The sequence below is a fragment of the Trachurus trachurus genome (genome assembly GCF_905171665.1).
Source record: "Trachurus trachurus genome assembly, chromosome: 16".
NCBI lineage: Eukaryota > Metazoa > Chordata > Actinopteri > Carangiformes > Carangidae > Trachurus > Trachurus trachurus.
This window is the reverse complement of record NC_139902.1, coordinates 26,529,146-26,552,340: the sequence shown is the minus strand read 5'-3', so window position 1 is coordinate 26,552,340 and position 23,195 is coordinate 26,529,146. Positions and strand designations below refer to the sequence as shown.

The 23,195-nt window shown below is 39.7% G+C and overlaps 2 protein-coding genes across 2 annotated transcripts; both read left to right on the top strand.

Annotated features, from left to right (window-relative positions):
- Positions 1-5,899: 5,899 nt before the first annotated feature.
- On the top strand, positions 5,900-7,521 carry LOC310998668 (zinc finger protein 706). The gene is made up of 2 exons (XM_083988829.1): positions 5,900-6,051; positions 7,131-7,521. The coding sequence occupies exons 1-2, from the start codon at positions 5,917-5,919 to the stop codon at positions 7,224-7,226; spliced, it is 231 nt and encodes a 76-aa protein (XP_083844955.1). The 5' UTR covers positions 5,900-5,916; the 3' UTR covers positions 7,227-7,521.
- Positions 7,522-11,579: 4,058 nt separating this feature from the next.
- On the top strand, positions 11,580-22,698 carry LOC310998871 (14-3-3 protein beta/alpha-B-like). Its single transcript, XM_083989106.1, has 6 exons — positions 11,580-11,692; positions 14,248-14,559; positions 19,071-19,194; positions 21,032-21,195; positions 21,293-21,388; positions 21,510-22,698. The coding sequence occupies exons 2-6, from the start codon at positions 14,257-14,259 to the stop codon at positions 21,564-21,566; spliced, it is 744 nt and encodes a 247-aa protein (XP_083845232.1). The 5' UTR covers positions 11,580-11,692; positions 14,248-14,256; the 3' UTR covers positions 21,567-22,698.
- The last annotated feature ends 497 nt before the right edge of the window (positions 22,699-23,195 follow it).

Below are 23,195 nucleotides of genomic sequence, written 5' to 3'. Positions count from 1 at the left end.
CCCAAGAGTTCATGCAGCCAGGCTATGAGGCTTGTCTTCCCCAGACTCCTGCTCAGTACCCCAGACGTCTTCTTGTACTGTTCCCAGCTCCAACCTCCAGCTCAGTCCTCTGGGACTGGCTGTCTCCACAGATCTCCAATCAATTTTCTAGCCTCCATAGGGCACGTCCCGCTTATTGTATATCGGCCTCCAGAGCAGTTTTCTGGCCCCTGCCTCCAGAGTGGTCTGGCATACCTCACCAGCCTCCATGTCATAGCCTATCTTAGAGGCACTTCTTCTGTCTGTCTGTCATCTTCCAGCTTTTCTTTCCATCCTCTGCTGATGCCCTTCTCAGAGGCCACCAGGGAGATCCCAAAAGTATGTCATTTCATCAATTAGTGTATGAATCCTTGAGTTATTTTTGCTTGGAATGCCAAATTCCAACCAATTCAACCTTGAGTCAAAGTTAAAGGGATAGTTCACCCAAAATTCAAATTTCACTCATTATCTACTCACCCTCATGTCGACTAAGGGCTGGGAGAATTTTCAGAGTCCTCCGTGCCTTCTCGGAGTTACAGGGGGGTCCGCGCAGCAGTATTTGTCCATAATGGTTGTGAATGGGGCTCACTTTTCTTCGTCCAAAAAGACATACCAAAAACATCCAAATACCTCCATACTCCTCATCTAATGTCCCTCTTGTATTGAAGCCCCGACATGAGAAATTGTTCCAAAAAAAGTAAAATAAGTCTATATTTTAAGCTTGTTTGTAGCGGAAGCTCCCAGTGTCTCAGTTCACTGCTCTTCCCGGCACACTCACTAACCGGCAGAACAATTTCTCATGTCGGGGCTTCAATACAAGAGGGACATTACAGACGAGCAGTATGGAGGTATTTGGATGTTTTTTGGTGTGTCTTTTTGGACGAAGAAAAGTGAGCACCATTCACAACCACCATATGGACAAATACTGCTGCGCGGACCCCCCCTGTAACTCCGAGAAGGCACGGAGGACTCTGAAACTTGTCCCAGCCCTTAGTCGACATGAGGGCGAGTAGATAATGAGTGAATTTTGAATTTTGGGTGAACTATCCCTTTAATGTTTGTGCCAGAATTTGTCCCAAATTTCCTTTGGGTCTTAATTGCATTTCCAAGAACATGGGGGTCACAGTGACCTTGGTTTTCGACCTCTGAAAATCCAATCCAACCAAAATCGAGATCAGTATTTCTGAGTCCAAGTGAATGTTGGTGCCAAAATCTAAATACATTCCCCAAAGGGTGTTACAGAGATATCGCTTTCACAAGAATAGGACAGACATATGAACAGATGGACGGGCAACCCAAAAACATACTGCCTATGGCCCTGACTATTGCCAGCACAGACGCTTAAAAATAGACATCTGTGTTAAAGAGAACAGGATGTAAGCTGCATGTTGTTGCTGTTATAGGCTGTAATTTGAGGTGTAGTTGTTGTGGGTGGTCAGTCTAGCACCTTTTCTAGATGTACATTTAAAAAATACCATAAATAACAACCTGGCCTTAAATATTGCAATGGGATTCAGTTATGATGTAATGCATCCTTTTTAATCGATGATTTCATGTTTACATATTTTGACCATCTGCGGCTGTTAGTCATTAGAGTTTGCTATGCCATGGCCACTCCACACTAATTCTGTAACCCCCCGCAGTCAAAATGTCCTGGACATGTCACTGTGTGGGATATAGATCACTGTAATTTTACATTTTGCTTCTTTTTTTCTTTTTGCATTAATGCCATTTGAAGAAAACAAGTTGGAAATCGTACAAAAAGAAGTGGAAAAACAAACACAACAGGAATGGAGAGGTTTGTTTGATCCCTGAGAGGTTTATTAGCTATATGGGTGTCGTGTCCCTTCAGAGAATACAGAGACATTCATTCTTATGTCTAAACTTGCAAAGCACTAGTAGTACTGCCTCACCCTCTGCCACACCTCTCTTCCCACTAAGGCGCCAAAATACCAGTTACACCCAGCGTCGTGAGCTGACACAGAAATAGAGCTCATGTCTCACAACAACACACTCCTTGACTCCTCCACTCTCCTTATTCTTTTTTTTAATAATCAGATTTTATTTTATTTTATGAATGTACAACAATGCAAACAATGCTCAACTAAGCATACATCATCAAGTAGTGGTCTGAGCTAGGGGAGAAAGTGAATAATCAAAATTCAAATAAAGTAGAATATGAAAAGAAAAGAATAAAAACAAGTTTAAAGGGAAATAAAGCTCCGTCGTGTACTTTCTAAGCCAGTGTTTCCCCTCTGGATAGTTTCACTTAGATCCTTCGGCAAGTAATCCATTAGAGGCCGCCATATATCCTTAAAAGTGTCATAATTTCCTTTTAATTTGGCACTTAGTCTTTCCATAGGAAAAACTCTACACTCTCCTTATTCTGCTCCAATCAGCATTTATAGTTTTATTTAACTTGTCTACAGAAAAAGCTGAAACATGTTCCTCCTATGTGATGTTAGAAACACATGGATCCAACCCAAAGATGCTCCCACTGTTTTGGTGACTTCTTTACATTTTCCTTGTGTGTCCACATGGGGGCAGCGCCACATAGAGGGACAGAGTTGTGTTGAGTTGTAATGGTGGCTGGTGGTGACTGTTGGTGATTGGACTGATCATGTTGAGGCTGCTCCACAGTACTACTGGCCGCCTATCATGTTTCCGTCATGTTGCTGTTGTAAAAGTATACTGGGTTGCCTCAAGTACTATTTTGACAGCTTAAATAATAGATACTAATGCACAACAGTACCAACATAAACAAATGCAGATGATTCAATATGGATCATGCACATGTCACTGAATGATCTGATAGGCCTTACTATGAAAATGATAATGAATGTGTTAAAAAAAAGAGAAAAGAATTGAATATTTAAAAAAGCGAGAATGACTTGATTCAGATAAGAATGACCTAAACTTTTGTCAAAAAATATATTAATTTGCATATTATAGAATTTTACAAAGAAATTGGGTTCAAAACAGAGCATTGAATACATAATACAATAAATGCTCTGGCATCAATAACATGTTACATGGGAGAAATTAGCATATTGGGTGAATTCTGAGTAGCCTATAATAAGTTTGATGATTGAATAGAAAATGAACAGGACCAAAGTATCACAGACTGACAAAGTGGCATTTTCTTTCAGCAGAGATCATTTTCAGCTTTCAGTGGATGGGGCCGGTCATTTACACAGATCAGATTTAGCGGCGGCTCTCAGAGGTTTGTCATCAAGCCACACAATAGAAAGTCACATCATGCATTTAAAGAGGGGCATAGAAGTGCAGTTTAGTTTGGTCCCTGCTCATACAGGTATTAAAGGTAATGAGCAAGCTGATAAATTTGCAAAGGGCTCCTACAGCGAAGTAGCTTATAGTAGGGGGAGAGACAAGACCATTAATTATAGCAGTAATAATGAACGCACGGAAGAGGGAATTTACAGACGATAAAGGAAGACATTATTATATAAAATGGCAGTTTAAAGGAAGATGTAAAAACAGAGAGTAGGAAATCATAACATGATTAAGGTTTTCAATACATGTCATATATAATTAGATAAACATTTGCTCTTGTGCCCTCACACAAAAGACATCCATGCAAAAAAAAGGACATGACTCCACAGAGCTGCAGCTCTCTCTTCATCAACACTGATAAAAAAGATTTTTATGTTACAAGCTTGTCCTACAATGCTGGAAAACCAGATAGGAGAAGGGTAGCTATAATAAGTGTAGGCCTATTTTTCTATTTTTTGTTGTGTGTGTGTGTGCTTATGGGTTTCTTTGTATATTGTTTGGACCCAAATATCATGATTTTTAATTACCGGTAGTAGGCTATTTGTGTCAATAAAACTACTAACTAACACGTGTCATGTGATTCAATGGAGGAGACAAAGCAGGCAATTGAGTGTAAAGCTATTGAGCACAGGATCCCCAGCAGGGAAACCAGAGAGGGTGACATGTTGTATAATGTATAATACATTGCAGGATTAGGAGGAGATAGGCTGCGATTGTTTTATTAGGCCGATCAGTGGATGACCTAATGCCTGCTACTCGCTCTGAACAGTAGGTGGCGGTGCTCGGTGTAGATAGTAGTGACACAGAGGAGGAAGAAGAAGAATCAAAAAAAACTCACTGGAGGCAACCGGAAGGTCCATAGGAGTTAACGGAGTGTTTCAGGAGTTTCATTTTGGTTGCTCTGTCCTGTAATACATTTATTTTTTCACTGGTAAGGCATATAAACATGAATTACGACTCTCTATATCCATCAATTGTGAGAATGGCTGTTTCCTATATTGTCTCCCTTCATACTTTCCCAGCTAACTAACTTTAGCCTAGCGTCAACGATAGCTACCGGCTAACAACAGTAAGAAAGTCGCTCATAATAAGTAGAAGAACGTGTTATGATCCTTTTTTTTGTTACAACGTTAAATATATCAAAATATGCAGTTTATATGTGACTCGTCTGTCACACTTGCCCCTTTTCAACGGTGGCACTTAAAGCAAAGTTAACCCTCCTTGGCCACTAAGTTAGCTAACGGTGCTAACAGGTTGACCAGCAGGCTCAGATGATGGTGTTTGGTGTCCGCATGAGAGCGATGCATGGCGGACACTGACCTCACATTACCCGCGGTGTTCATGGTTGTAAGAAGACACTACTGTCAGTGCTGAACGCTGCTCATTAAGTTAAAGGGATAGTTTAACATTTTGGCAAATTCTCCTATCACCATAATCCCTATAGTCATAGCAGTAGGTTCATCATTATCGGTGCAAGCTGTTGTGAGATGCTCAGTGAACACAATGGAGGTGAACGGTAAAAGTCTGCAACAATACAACTTTTATTCAGTTGGATTTTATGATATCCCTGGCCTCATCAAACTCATCAAATACACAATCCAACAACTCCAAAATGCTCTCATGGACAAGTTGTCACCTGCACGTTCAGGCTGCATTTACCTTGAAAACAACTCGGTCTCGTAATGTTACATTATTATTTCGTAGTGTGGTGAATGTGCAGGTCACAACTTGTCCACCAGAGTGTTTTGGAGTTGTTGGATTGTGTATTTGATGAGTTTGATGAGGGACAGAGGACCTGTACTGTTCACCTCCATTGTGTTCACTGAGCAGCTCCCATCTCTGCCTCATGGATCTCAAAACAACATGCTCCGATAATTAAAGGCAATGAACCTACTGCTATGACTATAGATTATGGCAATTTGCCAATGTGACAAACTGTTGAACTATACAAAAACAACAAAAGCTACAAGAAAGGAGAGGTTCCCTCACGATACAACATTATATTTAGTCAATGTTTGCTGATTTAAAGTCTGCAACAATACAACTTTTATTCAGTTGGATGTTATGATATCTGATCTGCTGATTAAACAATCATTTCATCATAAAAGGTAACATTTGAATGAGAAACGATCAACTTTTTAAAAATAAACCTCCCGTTTAGTATATAGTCATAGTACCACATTCTGGTTTACAAAGCTTTACTACTTAACCAATTAAATTTATGAAAGAAAGTTGAAAGAACATTAAGTTTTTAACTGTTTATGTTAAAGCAGGGTTTAAAAGTATGACTCTAAATCCTATTTTGAGTTCAACAACTTCACTACACACATGTCTCTACAAAAGAAATATGAAATTGCAGCAGATACTCATCACTCACACAGTGAAATTTCAAAATAAAGGCGCTGATCGACCCTTGCCTCAGATAGTGAAACTGCTTTGTATTGCCAAAAAGTTCAGTCCCTTGGTGCTTTTACATTTTTCTTGGAAGTCATTCTTTGCAAACTAAGAGTGTGATTCTCTTTTCTCAGTTTATGGCTCATCGCCTTCATCGTGGTGTTTTGCTTATCAAACTCCTGTATAATTTCTTCAGGTCTAGCGTCAGATATGGCCCGTGGGCACCAGAAGTTCCAGTCCCAGCAGAAGAATGCCAAAAAGCAGGCAGACATCAAGAAGAGCAAAGGCCATGACCAGAAGGCAGCAGCAATGGCTGCTTTAGTATACACGTGCGCTGTGTGTCGGGTATGTGCCTGGGCATAAAACAGAATTATCATAAAATTAACATTTTCTTAAACATTTTGGCATCATTTAAGGTGGAGCTTGGTAAGGCAAATTTGCGGTGGTAAGGCAATATTGATGTGTACTCACTAGACAATTACTTTCACTAGCTCCACTAATTTACCAGTTTAGCTGGTGTGTTTTTATGTATCTCAAGATAGAAGCTGCAGTTAATGGATGCTTTTCAGGACTCTCATACTTTTTTGAGTTGTGAATGTGTTTCTAGAAAGCTGGCACTCTGTCAACCGAGCTTACATAACAGAGTGCTGTTGCAGCTTCGCTTTTCCTGGTTTTATGATTAAGAGTTAAAGATTAATTGAAATCTTTGAAACTGACATTGACTATAAGACATTGTGGATAGCTGATCCACACCTATGTCTTTGCCATCTGTAATCAAATCACATGCTCTTATGCAAAGCCGTTTTAAAAAAAAAAAGCCTGACAAGGAACCCTTGTCCAAATTTTGTAACTGTCTGAAGGCCATGAGCTCTTCAGCGTTTGTCCACATACACCTTGCAGGTATGAAAATTTGCAAAACTACACGTGCTCCATGAGCCATTTTCTATGCATTCCTCATATTATTACTTTCACCACTGTCTGTGTTTGCAGCTAAACTTCCCTGATCATCTCTGCTCTGGGAATCGTGAAGTTGTAAACAATGGCTGGGAGGGATAAACCAACTCAGGCGTTAGTGTCTCACCTCGACCATGAAAGATGACTATCTGTGTTCCCTGTATTTGCAGTATTTTATTTCCTTGAGTCCGTTGAGTAATCTCTGTCCTAGTGATTCCTAACCGCCACAGAAGGTAGCTGCTGACAGATTATTAACACCCTGCCACTTTTCACATGATGGACAGTTTTGATCTTGTTTTGAAGAATATAGGCCTTTACACTGCTGTTGATGTCATGATTTTGTAAGTGTATTAATGCCTTATACCCCTTTAAAAAACTAATGCACCTAATGTGCCTCTCCTTTTTATGAATTGCCCGTTTAAATGTATATTTTCTAATTCCCTCTGTTTGTCTTCTCCATATTTTCTCAGACACAAATGCCTGATCCGAAGACCTTTAAGCAGCACTTTGAAAGCAAACATCCAAAGTCCCCAATGCCCCCGGAGTTGGCCGATGTGGAGGCATAACAGGTTTATCTGTATTTCAGTAAGACACTCTGGGCTGATTCAGGACAGGCTTCTACATTTTACTGTTTTAGATAAAATATCTCCAATATAAATTCAATTATTCTTCATGCCGCTGACTTGAGTAATTAATGCAGGGACGGTATTTAGCTGCATGCTCATTATCATGTGTCCAGATTGGATTAGAGAAATTAAATCCAGGATGACTACTAAAGGTAGACACACATCAGCCAGTATCCTCTTTTAGCTTGTGCCAAACAAATGTATATGTTCATCTTATATTGTATGCAATATTGTTATCTGATCATTTAAAAATGTTATGTTTACAATACCAGCTTGTCGATGGGCTCTTCCACCATTACAACATCTCAGGGCTCCCACTCTTCCAGAATCAGCTTTGAGTTGAAAAGGAAATTATACGAATTGGCAGCAGCTCAGCGGAATGAAGTTTCAATACTTGGATGATAATTGGAAGTCATCTGCAATCTAATCCAGTCTAATGTGAAAGCCCATGAAGGATTTCTGATTCAAACTACCGGTAACTGGTTGTGCATAAGAGTTGGGTTCATAATAATAGTTTATTCAGAAAGACTTCAGATTTCATTGTATTTTTGGAAAGACACTCAATGCACTGATTTTGTTTTACCTTCCCTAGATCATAAAAAAAGAAAAGAAATTCAAGACAACTCTGTAGTTTTTGTCTATACAAACTAGAATATATTAAACACATTGTGCAACACGGGTACTGAAATTGTACATTTCCTTTGCCCCTCCCTCAGATTTCCATGAAATGTATGTAGTTCATGTCCATCGTGTAGTTTTCCCATAAGCAGCAGCAGAGTTGTATAAGTTAACCACAGAGGTCACTGCAAGTCTTTTTCCAAGCAAACCCTTCCATGACACAATGTCCTCAGCTCCTCTTTTCACAGAGCAGTGTGTGCTGACTGCTTAAATCATTTCATTATCCTGAGTGAAGTACAGTGGAGATAAAAGTTTGCACTGGGTGTTGTAAATGATAACACTAATGGGCTTCTATACCCCCCAGTTTGTCACTGTAATAGTTATGTGGCATATTTATGTGCAGCACTGAAGTTTTTGATCATAATTTTGCTCATCACTGTTGTATTTCGCAGTATAACCTGTCCGACAGTCGGCATCTGTGGAGACGATCCCAAGTGCAGTCTTGTGCTCTTTAGTGTTATCCCTGTTATTACGGTGCAAAAAAAGTATTTAGGCTCTGAAACCTGCATTAAAAGTCTGAGCTACATTACACTGTAAGTTAGCTTTGAGTCGTATTTTTATATTGGTTTCTTTTCATAGCATGCTAACAGAGATTTAATTTATAGAAATAAACTATTTTCAATACATTTAGACCTATTGGTCGTTAACCACTGACATGTTATCACTGTGCTAAAGTCTGGACAGAAAACCAGCCATGTTTTTACTTTTGTAATAATCATAACTTTGTCCACACAATGTAATGTATAGCCTTTTAATAAAGGTTTAACTTTTATATTAACCATCAATAAGCTGTGTGGGTGTGTTTTTCTTGTTTTTTCACTAAAACATACAACTGTACAGGTCCATACTTACTTGAAACTGATCTTAAACAGTAAAAAGTGCAATGTTTAATGTTATACCATCATAATGCTCTATGAAATTACATTGAACACAAGCTGCTGTGCCATTGAGGTGAAAGTTGATCATTATAATAATCATGGATGTTTCATTAAATGATCTTAACCCCATAAATTTAAAATCTTAATCTGAGTTTCATAATCACGACATGTTGTTCCTTGAGGATAGTTGCTCATCCACTTAGTTGAGTTTAAAACTAATTAAATAGGAATTAGATATGTTGCATGAATGTAATAATGAATCACCGTTACAAGATGTTACAAGAACAGACAAACACCAAGAACATTGGTTCCTCATTAGTCACATCCTTGATCATCTACTGATGCCCACATCTGGTTGGTTGGCATTAGAGTGTGTTGCAAGAGGCTTGTAATCCCATACAACGTAATTAGGGTGGATAATATTTAAAAGAAAATATCACACCTATTGAATCTAGAAATCTCCTTAGAGAGTGTGTGCACTTTATATTCCCTCCAATAGTGGTTAGTTATGTTTGCCTGTCTCGTCCAATCCCAGATCTGGAGTAACGGGCGGTGAAATGAACACCCATCAAAACTAATTTTTGGTTTAGGCAGTTTAATTCATTGAAAAGCACACATGTTATAATGAGATATAAATTATATTTAGGATTATTTCTAATATTAAACTCCTGGGTATACCTATTTGTATATAGTGCCTGCATTACAGAAATAATTAAACACTTAAAGCCCGAAACTACAGATCCAGTTTTTAAAGCTAAGGTCAGGTAAGGTTAAGCTTTAGTGTCCCCTGTCCCCCAGGGGCAATTTGGTTTGGAGCCAGAAAAACAAGTGATTGAATGAAACTCAGATGTGACAACTGAGAGCAGTCAGCCACAGACATTTAAGTTAGAACAGTTTCAAGATTTGCATATAAAGAGAAAAAAGAGAGGGAGTGTTTGAAAGACTGAAATAATACTGAGGACGAGTTTTGACCTTTACACCTGAATCCCCTGTAGGATAGTCCAATCAGAGGAGACGTGGTCACGTTACAGTAGCTTCATATCCAGGTATATCCATTCAGCGCATGAAGGAAGTTGAACTTCCATATATGGTAAGCATTAGGGGTTTGGACTCTCCCTCGCCCACGGCAATGCACGATGCAAATCATAGTGGGCGTGGCCTGCGTGGTATGCGTGGGCGTGGTTTGAAGGGTCTCCTGCAGAGCGATTCATCTCCGCCCCAGGTGAAGGTTACTTCATCTTCAAAATGGACGACGGTAATACCTGTTACTCTGGTGGGTTTGCATAGGCCTACATAATGTTTACCATTGTTTTATACAGCATTAAACTCACATGCTACAAATACATGAATTCTAACTATAGACTGTATATAAAAAAGAGTATAACATTAATTTGCAAATGTTGTCATTATTTTTTATTTTTTTTACATTTACTTTTTATTTTTTTTACATTTGATTTATTAATGTAACAGAACTGAGGTTATAAAACATTCCCTGCAGGTTACCAGGTATGTTAAGATATGCAAAATGCAGAGCAGTTGAAAAGGGACAAACACGTTTTCAGTGTTATCTTATAGGCCCTACTGATCACTTTATCTGTTTTTGTTTGTTTGTTTGAAGGTTAGTTTCCATGTTAGAAGGATGACACATCTCAAGGTGGTTTCCTTTGTCCACATTAAGTGTCTGTTTTGCACGAAATGATGATAATGGTTAAAAATAAAACTTCTAGTCTCTAATGTGAGTCAAGAGTCAAAAACACAAGGTCTTTCAGTGATTTGATTGTTGCAAAATACAGAAACTGGGTGACTCCTGCAGACCCATGTGTCACCACTGAAAATGGTCACACATGGAGTATCAGTTGAAATTCGGTGGTAATTTGGATTTGGAGTGTGCGTGTGTGTTCATGTAAAAAATGTATACAAACTGGTTATACATGTTTCTTTTTATGTGAAATCTGCAACCTTTCCGGACCACACCTCACACAATGAGAAGAGACTTCACTCTCTCTCACTCTCTCTTTTTTTGACTGCCACTGCCACTTTTCTACAGCCAGTACTCTCTCATCTGCCCTTAAATAGGTTACAAGCTCAAAATCTCGACCCTGGGGAAAATGTGACGAGGCAAAAATAGCTTCACTCTCTCCCCTTGGAAACCAACCAGAATGCAGAAATAGTAATTTCTATTAGGCAAGAGATGGTGTAGTTCTGTGTCCTGTGTTCTAGTTTATGATGCCCACAGCATCCACTGCAAGTAGGGGAAACTGGGGATAGTCGAATCGCTTTGGCATTTTCTCTCATTTATTATATATATAGGCTAGTCCAACAAACCAAAGTTTAATTTTTTTTTGCCAAAACCCACAACATTTAAAGATACATGTATATAATAGGCCTACAGTTGATTAAAAAAAAAGCATGGGCCTAATTAAAGATATTTAGGCTATTTGATAGATAAAAAATTAGATGTTCAAACTGACCACAATCCTGTATATTACTTGAATAGGCTCTGGTAAGAGAATAAAAAACACTTTTAAGATCATCGTATCAGTAATCAATAGAGTATCCACTTTAAAAAACACCTTGATCGGTGCTTATCCTCCTTTGGTTACAGCATGGATGTATATTATATTATAATAGATTAGGTTGCAGACGGTATAAAGCGGGACACTACAACTCCCAGAAAGCCATTCGCGTGGTTGCCTAGGTAACGTTTGACGTCACCGCCAACCCCTGCTCCCTCCGGGCCGTGCCTTGGACTGGTGTGATTGGAGGGAAACCCCGTGGACTGCATTCACTCGCTGCGAGAATCAGCTGTAGCTTGGTACGCCGACATCACTGCTATCTGCCACTACTCAGGTAATGATAAGACTTACAGTTTTTTAAATTGTACTTTTGCATTTAAAGTAGTCATTATCGTGTTTTCTAACTAACCCGTTGAATATATTGGGAAATGTACGCGCGGTTTTTCCCCCTGAAATGACTGCGGGGCTACAGGTAGCGGCGACAGTTATCAGACCGACCAGCGAACAATGACTACTAGCTTAGCTACAGTTTGGGATATGTCTAATGTCTGGTCTCAAAATGGGACACAAGACGGGGAAGGCGTGTCAGGTCCAAGGTTGTTGCCTCAATATTCTCTATCATCGGCGAGAAACGTAAAAATCTTTCGAGTTGGGTTATTGTAACTTCCTAAATGTGCATGTCATCTAATGTAAATGAGTGAAGGTGACGGATGACGGGTAACGTATTGTCTTGCATCAACGGTTGCAATAGCTTTTAGATATATATAAATATATCCGGTTGGTCTAGGAAACGTGATTTCAGATTTAATTTAGTGTTAACAGCATATACACAAAAAAAAATGCATTCGCAAACCATCAAAGGAGGCAAATGAGTCTTAACAGCATCAGCTATCAGCCGAGATGCACACCTCTTTTTTTTCTGGTCTTTTTTTAGGCTTCGCGTCGCGCTAACCAGCTAAGCTCATCATGTTTCGGGGGTTAAGAAGAGAAACACAAATGTTTAATAAAGATCTGCGTGTGGTTGCACATTGTTAGCATGACGGTAGTGGTATAGTATGTAAATCGGTCTAACGTAAATCGGTCTAGCCCGTTTTTTTTATAACAGGGTTGGGAACGCTTCGGCTTCAGGAAATAGTCTCCGCCCGTCGTACTGGAAATGGAAATGGGGTCACGAGGGGCCTAAACTAGAAGCCGCCGTCGGTTGATTTTCACACATTAACACATCGTGTTTGTCGTCTGAGTGAGCTTTTTTTGGCCTTGAAATATAATATAATGAAGCCGATAATTTATTTCCTGGTCCGTGTTGGCTAAGCTAAGCTAAACGCATCGGGATTCGTCACAGCGAGCCAAAGTGTAGACGTAATTTTTTTTTTTTTTTTTTTTTTTTACTCCGCACTTTTCCGCTTGTTGGGCGAGTCACAGGTAGAGAGGGATGGGTGTGGTGTGAGCGTTTTTACGGGAGACAGAGAGAGGGAGGGGAGGGGGGAGAGTCGCTCTGCCCTGGAGGCAAGATCAGTTTATGTTGTACCATTTTAATAATATATCTTAAATTATTTTGGCGGGTAGAAATCACGCCCAACATAATAGGTACTAGTAAGTAAGTACGTGTTAACTTCTTGTTTGCATTGCAAGTTACTGATGTCCCCCGCCCTGACACCAGTCATGTTACATCATGTTCATGCTTCTCGGTGTTGAGATGTTACAGTTCCTACAGATTGATAAATATTTTTCTGTCCTGTTTTTTTAATATGTAATGGAAAATTTAAATCAATGGTAGCTATTTATCCTGTATTTCTATTAATAGATACAATTGAATGACACGTGAGGTAATACTTGTTACTTTTCAAGGCAACCAAACTGTTTCTGTAAATGTTTGCTATTTTATGATTTGTGACAGTGTTTTTTAATTAATTTATTCTCACTTAACGTGATATAGGGTGTGATCTGTGTCAGAAATAGCCATCTTTATCTATTTCAGGTCAGATTTAGAACATGTCACAGTGCATGGACTGCATGGAAAAAATGTGATTGATTCTGTGAAAGCCTGCTGGCTATTTGAGATGGGTCAAACGGATGTAGGTTATTGATTTAATGATAATTCCTGTGTATTGGTATAAGTGCTAAAAAGTAATGTACCAGCGTACATGGGCTGGGACTTCTTGTTGAGGTGAAATGTGTCACAGAAAGAATTACAGCATAAATGATTCATCGTGTGTGGTGTTACAGACATGTATCGGCATACAAATTTTCATGATATTAGGTAACATGGTTATTTGGTGTAGATCCACCCAGCAAAAACCACACTGTCGTTTCTATATATACATTTTTTCCCCACCAAATGAAATGGGGGAAAAATCACACTGAAATTGTAAATCCTATCTCAATATCTATAAAAAAAATCATTTTACTATCATATTTTTTCATATCATTTAGCCTGTAGCGTAGCCAGATAGCAGCATATCCTTTTTTTTTTTCTTCCACAAATCACAGTACTTTAAGGCCTTGCAGGCAATTCATTTGAATGAAACAACATCTCTGCGAATAAAGATGCAATTCAGACAATATTTTCTAGTTTCTTTAGCTTAAACATGTGATTGGTACACTCTGGGCTGCAGTCAGATAAACCAATTTGCTTGGTGTAGTGTGGTAACCTCTGCACTGAGAACAGACCCACATCTATTCATGCATACTGATTAGAGACAGCAAAGATGATTTCTCTTTTCCTCATAGTTGAGACATTCATTTGACTCATTATTTTCACATGTTTTCCCTCTACACATTTAGTAATTGGTACTTCTCTAAATAGGTACTGTCCAAAAAAAAGTACCCTTGATGCTCGTGTAATTGACCTCAGCTGTTGTCCTCTCCTCTCTGCTGTTCTTCCTCCAGCGAGCAGTCATGAGCGAGGCACCCCAGAAAGAACTGGTGCAGAAGGCCAAGCTGGCCGAGCAGGCTGAGCGCTATGATGACATGGCCGCCGCAATGAAGGCTGTCACCGAGGACAGCGATCAGCTCTCGAACGAGGAGCGTAACCTGCTCTCGGTCGCCTACAAGAATGTGGTGGGTGCCCGGCGCTCCTCGTGGCGCGTGGTGTCCAGCATCGAGCAGAAGGCCGAGGGCAGCGAGAGGAAGCAGACCATGGCCAAAGAGTACCGGGAAAAGATTGAGAAAGAGCTGAAAGATATCTGCCAAGATGTGCTGGTGAGATTGCTAACATTTCATAAGACAACATTACTGGCTTTACCTGTTAGAGGAGTGTCTTATTTTTTTTCTTTTCTTATTTATTTAGACATAGTGGTTGGTAACGTAAAATATCTATCTAGCTTTGTCAAGGCAAGCAAAAAGTATGATCTCAAGGAAGAAAAGGGTTTTCTGTTCAGCTCTCTTAGGAAGGTGACACGTGCACTGTCAGTCTTTCTCCTTGGGGGGGATTTGACCAAAAAAGGAAGTGTGTCCTGTTTTTCACTCTCTCTCTCACTCTCTCACTCTCTCTATACTTATCTCTCTATCTCTTCCATGTGTAACCTTAGTGATGACAAGTAGCAGGGTTTTGTCAAAACAAAATTGTCATCCCAAATAAAGCATGTCTCTACACACAATAAGCAGTGTTGGATTACAGTCAGCTAGTCAGAGTGTTTGCTGATTAATATTAGTTCAGTACTACAAATATGTTTCTACATTATTGGCTATGCAATGTCTTGACTTTTAAATAGGCATGATCCATTGGTGATTGTTTTGATGATCACTGACTGAACTGACGTTGTCCATCAGCACAGTTCTGCAGTGGGAAATGAACAGTTTTCCTCGTACGCAAATTGAATCTAATCAGTGTGATCACCGTTTTTTTGGGCATGTCTAACTGATGAGAGGCAAAAGCAAAAAGCCATTCAGAGAATTTACCACAGGCAAAGTACTTAGTGCAGTAAATCTTCCGTTGACATTTAGGTAATGTCAAGAAACAATGGATGACTAAGGAGTTGAACTCCAGTCATACCTCTTGTCAGCAGTTCATGTTGTTAGATGTGCCATTTCTGTCAACCAGACGCAGTAGACCCTGTAGTGCCACACCTAGACGGCTTCATTTCTGTGCTTGGCTCCAGCTTAACTTTCCAGCTTTAATTATGTCATTAGTGATGATTTGTAGCTTTTTCTGTGGGATTCTTCTGCACATGTGCCACAGCAATGGAATAAAAATGTTAAAAGTGGGATGAGAGTACATAAGTTTTTACAGTGTATTCTTGCTAACTTGATTCATCATTTCATAGACTGAGTAACTCATCTCCTTTAAGAAAGGGAGGTAAAAATGTATGAAGCCTGTCATGTAGGCCTGACTTTCTCATTACACGCATCCATGTAATGGCGCTCACTACAACCCCACCAGGAACTATGACCTCGATACTGAAACATAAATGATTTGACACCTGTGGCGTCTCTTTCTCTGGCATTATGCTGGATTTCCAGCATGGGGCCCCTTTTTTAAGACAAAAAAAAAAAAAAGATGATATGCTTGCATATTTTTAACTGTCACACCGCCTGAATATGTCTGTATGTGCACAGCAGCACCAGTGAAAAGTCTGGACACACCAAACTCTTTGCTTGTTCCTGTATCTATCAAGCTATCAGGAACCTGTATTAAACATTTTTTTTTACACTTAATAATTCATGTGACAGCACCGCCCTGAAAAAGCACTTATAAATAATAGCTTGTTTATTTTCATATCATGGGTGCGATCTTTTTCGATAATTTGGCAGCGGTTTGACAACAGAAGGCCTGTTATGCAGCACACAGTGTGGACAAATGGAGGAAAGAGCCTTGAAAAGTTAAAAGGATAGTCATATTGGATGTTCTTGGTGGCTTTAAAAAGATCGCCTGGCTATTCCTTGAGTCTGTTTGTTGGTGTTCACTTTACTGTTCTGCTTTATTTAGCAGTCAGTTGTAGTAATATACCATTATCATCCATTGACTCTTAGTTTGCCTTGGCAGTAGTTGCAATAATGTAGATTTAATGTATGTCTGTATGCAGGAAAATAAAATAACTGCTATGTTAAGATGGACAACTATTACACAGACTGGGTTTTGAGTGGGGATCTTTGCTGTGGCAGTTTGCGGATGGGGTAATTTGACAATATGTCAACCTAGAAGCATTTTTTACCCTCACAGTCTACATAACATTAGAGTGCAGTGCAGTCCTGTAAATTATAGGATTGAACGCCTCTGTCCACACATGACCAAATAACTTGTTTTATAATTAAAGTGAAGCAGCTAACAATGTTATATTACTTCTACATTTGTCATGTTTTTACCATACTATTAGCACCTTTTCTCATGTCTAATTGAAGTTTAACCATCAGAGACGATTCTCACTTTACCTATCAGTTTCCACTGCAGCTACCTTCAAATGGTGAATAATGATCTATAATCAACAAACCTGGGCTACAGTGCTGAATAAGTGTGGCCCTGTTGGTTGGAATAACAAGCTTGGAGGAGATTGGACTTTACACAGTTAATTTGACATATGTTAGATAGATACGTCAGATTTCAAGGCTTTCTTGGCACAGCTCCAGTTGCCCAAACACTAGTACCTATTTTCCACAGATTTTGTTTTGTTTTGTTTTACTGGTGCATTAGTTTTTGTAGCTTAAGTACTGTAACCATCTGTAGGACCTCCTATATACCCTGTTCTTCTCTCAGCCTGTGTATTATCTGCCCGATGACTCACAGGGACCTAATCCTATAATGACAGCAGCTGAGCACCAGCATTCTGGCTCACTGATCTCCACTTCAGCTGGATGGCCTTATGGGGACCAAAAGAGAGAGAGAGAGAGAGAGAGAGAGAGAGAGGGCAGAGAAAGCGGGTGTAAGACAGGATTACAGCTGCGGTATACTTGAAGCAAATTAGTTTGTAGAAGGTGTTATACCCCCACCACATCTGAAGACCTTTTTTTAAATTCCTGTTTTTGAATGATCAACTCTCAAAAGCAGGTGTCAGAGCCAGAGATGGAAAGACATGATGATAAATCAAGTGGGGATGATGATGGCGGCACATACCTGTGAATAGTTTCATGTCTGCGTCATCACAAGTGAAAAAAAAAATCCCACAAGTCATTGTGTGAGCTAATGCTAACATTGGTGTGTTGGGGTTGTTGCCCCATGCTGCTTGTGCACATAAGATGGTATGCACAAGCAGCATGGGGCACGCATTTTGCAACATTCACACACACACACACACCCATGAGGGTCACTTTGACTAACATAAATTGGATTTGCAGGGTGTGCCTCGGAGCAATAAACACAACTCTGTTGTCTGTTCCTCAGAGCTCAGGCTTTTACATCTTTGTGTACCCTTTCTGTGAACCTCTCTCTCTCCCTAATCCTTGAATGCAAAAAAAGATATGGAGAGGAAAGATAGAATAAAATGTTAATAATAAAAAGTTTAATTTACTGACGTCCCTGCCACAGTATTACTTTGATTTGTAGCTATGCCCTTGCAAGTGGCCCAGTTCTGCACTGAGATCCCAACGGGCTTTCCTGAACCCTCACATTAGTTGAAGAGTGTCCTATAAATGTAGGCTCTTGCATCAGCCATGTTTATTCCATAAAACCAGGGACAATGTACATTGCCATGTGATGAATAGGAACGTATAGAGGTGTTTGTAGCTCTTTATCTATATTATAAGTAACCACATTATGGATCTGTACTGTGATCCTGTATTCAATTATTTTCTTTCTTTTTTTAACCGAAACAATCTAAAACTTAAATTCATACACCAATCCGTAGTTTTAGGAATGAACAGGCTCTATAAATGTAAAGGCAGGTGTGGGCTGGGTTTCTTAATAACCAATTTAATGTCTTTGCTTTCTTTTAAAGCTGTAGGACAGTTATATTTTTCATGGCTGATGAAGTGATGAAATCTGCACTGAAAATTAAGCACTAATTCAGATTTTTTCTTTAAAGACGATGTTTAATCCTCTTGTTTAATATGTCCCTCTTTACAGTTAGTGTGCTATGGTACAGTCCGGCTGCTTAGCACCATAACTTCCCTGCCAGCTAGTATTCAGATTAGCAACAGGGAGAGGCTATCAAGCAGTGCATGCCTGTGATGTAAAGAGCCAAGCTGGGCTCTGAGTGACCTACTTCCTCAGCAAAAGCTCATCAGGAGTTCAGCAGCCTGGCTCTCTGCTCTCTTTTTTCCACCCCCACCATCTTTCACCCGTACTGCCATCCTCCCTCTCCTCCACCCTTTTTCACACTCCTCTCTTCTGTCCAGCCTGTTCCTTTCTCCTCCTCCTCCCCCCCCTGTACTTTCATGTTTCGCCCACCATCCATCCACACATATCCACCCCCCCTTCAGTGCTCTCTGAAGCATCTGTGATGGTGCTCAGGCTAAGTCTGAGGCTCAAGCCCTGAGGCGATTGGACGTAGTCAGCTCGTCTCTACCCTCATTTGGGCCTGATGGGGAAACAATGCTTTGAAATGTTGGCTATGATGTTTATTTGAATCCGTTGGAAACATTTACCACTGCTCTTATGTGTTTAGGTGCAAAATAAGCATCTGAGCAATTCTTTTATCCTCCTTGTTGGATTGTTTTTGCTAATTTCAAGGTCTGCCTGCTAGCATTAGTTGTAAACATTACAGATGACACATTAGATTGAATATCTTAGAAAGTATGTTCTCTCTCTCCTAATGGTCTATTTTCTTTTTCTCCTACAGACTCTCTTGGACAAGTATCTGATTCCCAAAGCCACTGCAGCAGAGAGCAAAGTCTTCTATTTGAAAATGAAAGGAGATTACTACCGCTACTTGGCTGAGGTGGCTACAGGGGAAGAGAAGACAAGTAAGCTCTATGTTTAGTCCATCTTTATATCCTGTGTGTGTGTGTGTCTGTACATTTCTCTGGCCTGACAGCTGGAGTGTAAAAACTGATATCTGCAACTCCTAGCGCAGCCAAATAAGACGTATTAAACACGATCCTATTAAATGAACACTTAAGTATTAGGATAAGCTTTATGTCACTGGCTTCTCAATGATTACGCAGTATATACGCCTCTGGCAGTAACACATGAAGGATGAATGTACTTGAATAGTCACATTTTCATTATGTCGCCGTTGACTGTTAATTGTTAACTGGTCTGTCAGTTTATGTAATAGCAAAGTGCCTGTAGCAATGTAAAAGGTGAACTTTGAGCAAAGATCTTCCTGTCAGTTTAACCAACAATGAATGTCCAAATCCATTTTTAATTTTATGTGTATGTTCATTAGGCAGCCCTACCTTGTGCAAAGTCAGATTAGTTGTAGTGGTTTGATTGGATCTATTGACTCGACTGGTACGCAGCAGTTTTTGCCTTTTTGCTACTAGCCAGGCCGAGACCTCTGCAGTTCTGTAATGACAAACCTGACAGTTAGATTCATGAGAAGCACTTGCAGAAAATGGAGAACGGAAACTTCCTTTTAACAGGAAGATACCTTTTGAACAGAATCAGATTCAGAGTGGGTAGCCATCTGTCTTAACCAGCTGGAGAGATGAGACTGGATGGGGGGTGGGAGAAGAAAGAGACCAAGAACAACTGTATATATACTGTTGTATTTAATATTTCATGCTTGGTTTTATGTAACCTATGAGAAGCATTTTAGGAGTGGTAGTGATTTTATCAGACTCTGCAAGAAAGAAAAAGTGTTTTTTCATTTTTTTTATTAATCATCAGCTGCTTCTTTTAATCAGACCTGAATTAGGCTTAACACTAAAGCTCTTCACCATTTCACAAGAACTCCTCTTTTTTTTGATCCACTTTCACTACACACCCCTTTGGCTACGTGTGTGTGTGTGTGTGGGTGTGTGTAAGTGAGTGAGAGTTTCATGCACGCCCTCAAACCTGCACGCTATTGTCTTTTACTTGCCTACGTAGCACAGATTTCACAGGTGATAACTTGAATCTCCACTCTCACTAGGGAAGGAATCAGTGAAAGATTAGAGGACCTCATGAAAATGGACTCATTATTCTTTCTTTTTTTTTGACATTTTCCACACCTTGTCAGTCAGTTTAGCTTTTTAGACTGAAATAAATGAGATCTTAAAACCACAGCAGCTTAAGATCCTGTTGAAACATCCTTCATTAATGTTTTTTCATTAAGCTTGTTGAGGTGGTATTCAACACACATCCAGCAAATATAACCTGTAAGTCCACTATTGTGTCCTCTGAGCCTTTTAATTGACCTTTTGATCCTTTGTCACTATGGAGATCAGTTTCCCACAACATAATCCAACTCTTAGCCACTGTAAGCGAGTTACACCCGATCTTGTTTCATATGGATGTTTATTTAACAGTTGTGTGGTTAATCTGACAACAAGCTACCTCCGCCGGTACAGCAGCAGCAGCAATGCCACAGTGAGGTGTGGCCCATGTTCAGTATTAGTCATCATTTATTCTTGTCCTGCTGTGGTGTGTTGGAAAAATCATTAGATGCTTTTGTAAACTGTCTTCATCTTTTTCTTTTTCATATTCAACACAACATTTAAAGTGGGATTCATTGCAGGACTCACTAATGATTGTATTGGTTTTTGATAGGTAGACGATATAAACTTGAATCTTTTTATTCCTTTCTCTTCTTTACAACATTATATGCATGGTATAATGTATGATTTTCACTGTCTCGTCCTCTTTGTTTCCCCTCAGCCATCATTAAAGACTCAGAGGGTGCCTACCAGCAAGCCTTTGATATCAGCAAAGAAGACATGCAGCCCACACACCCAATCCGTCTTGGTCTTGCCCTCAATTTCTCAGTTTTCTTCTATGAGATCCTCAACTCACCTGAGCAGGCCTGCCAACTGGCCAAATCCGTAAGTTCATAGTGCAACATTTCATATCTAAATAACGCCAATGTATTAATATCTTGTCTTATTGCCGTTTAAAAATGCATGTTTTGAATTCCCGCAGGCTTTTGATGATGCCATCGCAGAGCTCGACACACTGAGTGAAGACTCATACAAAGACAGTACACTAATCATGCAGCTACTGAGAGACAACTTGACAGTAAGTTTCATTTCAACGCAGTTATTTATACGATGATAATAACCTGATTCTCCTTTCAAATGAAAAGAGAATGTCTATTAACGGATGTTGCCCTCTTCTTACCCTCTTTTCCTTTCTCCAGCTGTGGACCTCTGATAACCAGGTGGAGGGCGAGGATATAGAGGAGCCCAGAGATTGAGCCAGACCCCCATAGGCACCCCTGTCTGCCTGCCATCGTCCCAGCTTGTCTTCATCATGATCATCAACACTGAGACCACCTCACTATCAGCATTGTCATCCAACTCTCTCCATCTTTTTTCTATTTAGGTGTCTCAACACTCATCTCTCTCCTCTATCGGTTTACGGTTTCCTCTTTTGTAGTAACTAGTGGGGGAAAAGGGGCCAGGGGAGTGAGGGTATGTTTTAAATTGTTCGGTGGGAGGGTCCATGTGGAAGGGTAAAGTATATTTCGGGTTTGTTGCCTGTCTGCTGACTTTTTTTTTTTTTCCTTGTGTGGGAGCAATAGGGGTGTTGTATTTCTAAGGTGGTGGGTGAGAGGGCAAGTTCTCAACTCATGACACATGCAGCAGGTTGAGTTTTTACAGTCGGACAACAGGTTATACTGTACGTGTATTCTATTCATAATAATGGTCTTATTCTGGACCAGCACCGGGTTTTTTTTTTGTTTTTGTTTTTGATGACAAAATCTGTCCCATCACAGAATCAGGAATTGGCTTCTCAACACCTGAGCAGACAGCCGCAGTTAACCTGTACTAGACCAGAGGAGTGACAGCAGAGGAGGGCGGTGTAGGGAGCTGAGGGGAGGCTGGAAAGGGAAGGCGAGGTTTTTGTTGGATCACAAAGGTTACATTCCGTTTACTGTCAGTCGCTCAACTTTCTACTCTATTATTTTGTTCTGTTTTCGGGTGACCTGCTTTTGTATTTCTATGTATCACTTATGAGGTATAGAAAATTTTGAAGAACAAAAGAGCACACAAGCTTGTTATTGTTGCTGTTTTGTAATGAGCACAGCAGTAAGAAAAAAGAAAAAAAAAGAAGAAAAAAAAATCCCACATGCTAATCTAGTTGCTGCTTTTTCAAAATTTAAGATTTTTATGTTTTCGTCTTTTACTCTCCTCTTTTCTTTCAATACTTGCCTAAACTGCATGTTGGTAAGACGTAGTTTGTGGAGATGTGAGGAAGGTTTTTGTCTGGCTCGCTAGCTTTGTTCATGTCTTTGTAATTTTCATACTAAACACCCAAGCCTAACTGTTATTTGGGGGGAAATGTGTAATTTCATGTAAGTGGAATTAAAAAAAAATAAGAAAAAGTGTCGTCTTGTCTGTTTTTAGGTGATGGAGCCAAATCGTCTAACAGCCCTGGAGTGTTTTTTTATTTTTTGGTTGTACCATTTCCAGTCATCTATAATTCATAAGAGATTTAATCTCTTTGCAGTGGTAATATATCCTGAAAAACCAGTGGGGCTTTTTTAATTAACGGGTGGTGGTAAATCATGCAACCTTTTAAACCCTTAGCTCTATTTTCTGTGATGTGCTCTACAAGAATAAGTGAGTCACACTGAGGTGGAGGCCGACAGTCCTCCCTCTTTTTCTTTTTTTAATACACCACCAGCTTGAGTCAGTGTCTCCAATGCAAATACTCTGCTGTTGTCAATGAGGCCTTTTGTTCCTCTGTAACACATCCTCCTTGACCTACACACCATACAGACTGCTGCTTCTTCTTCTTCCTAGTAGAATAATCAAAAGATTTCTTTGTACCCAGGAAAATATAAAACCCTTGAATCTACTGAACTCCACAAGACTGCAGA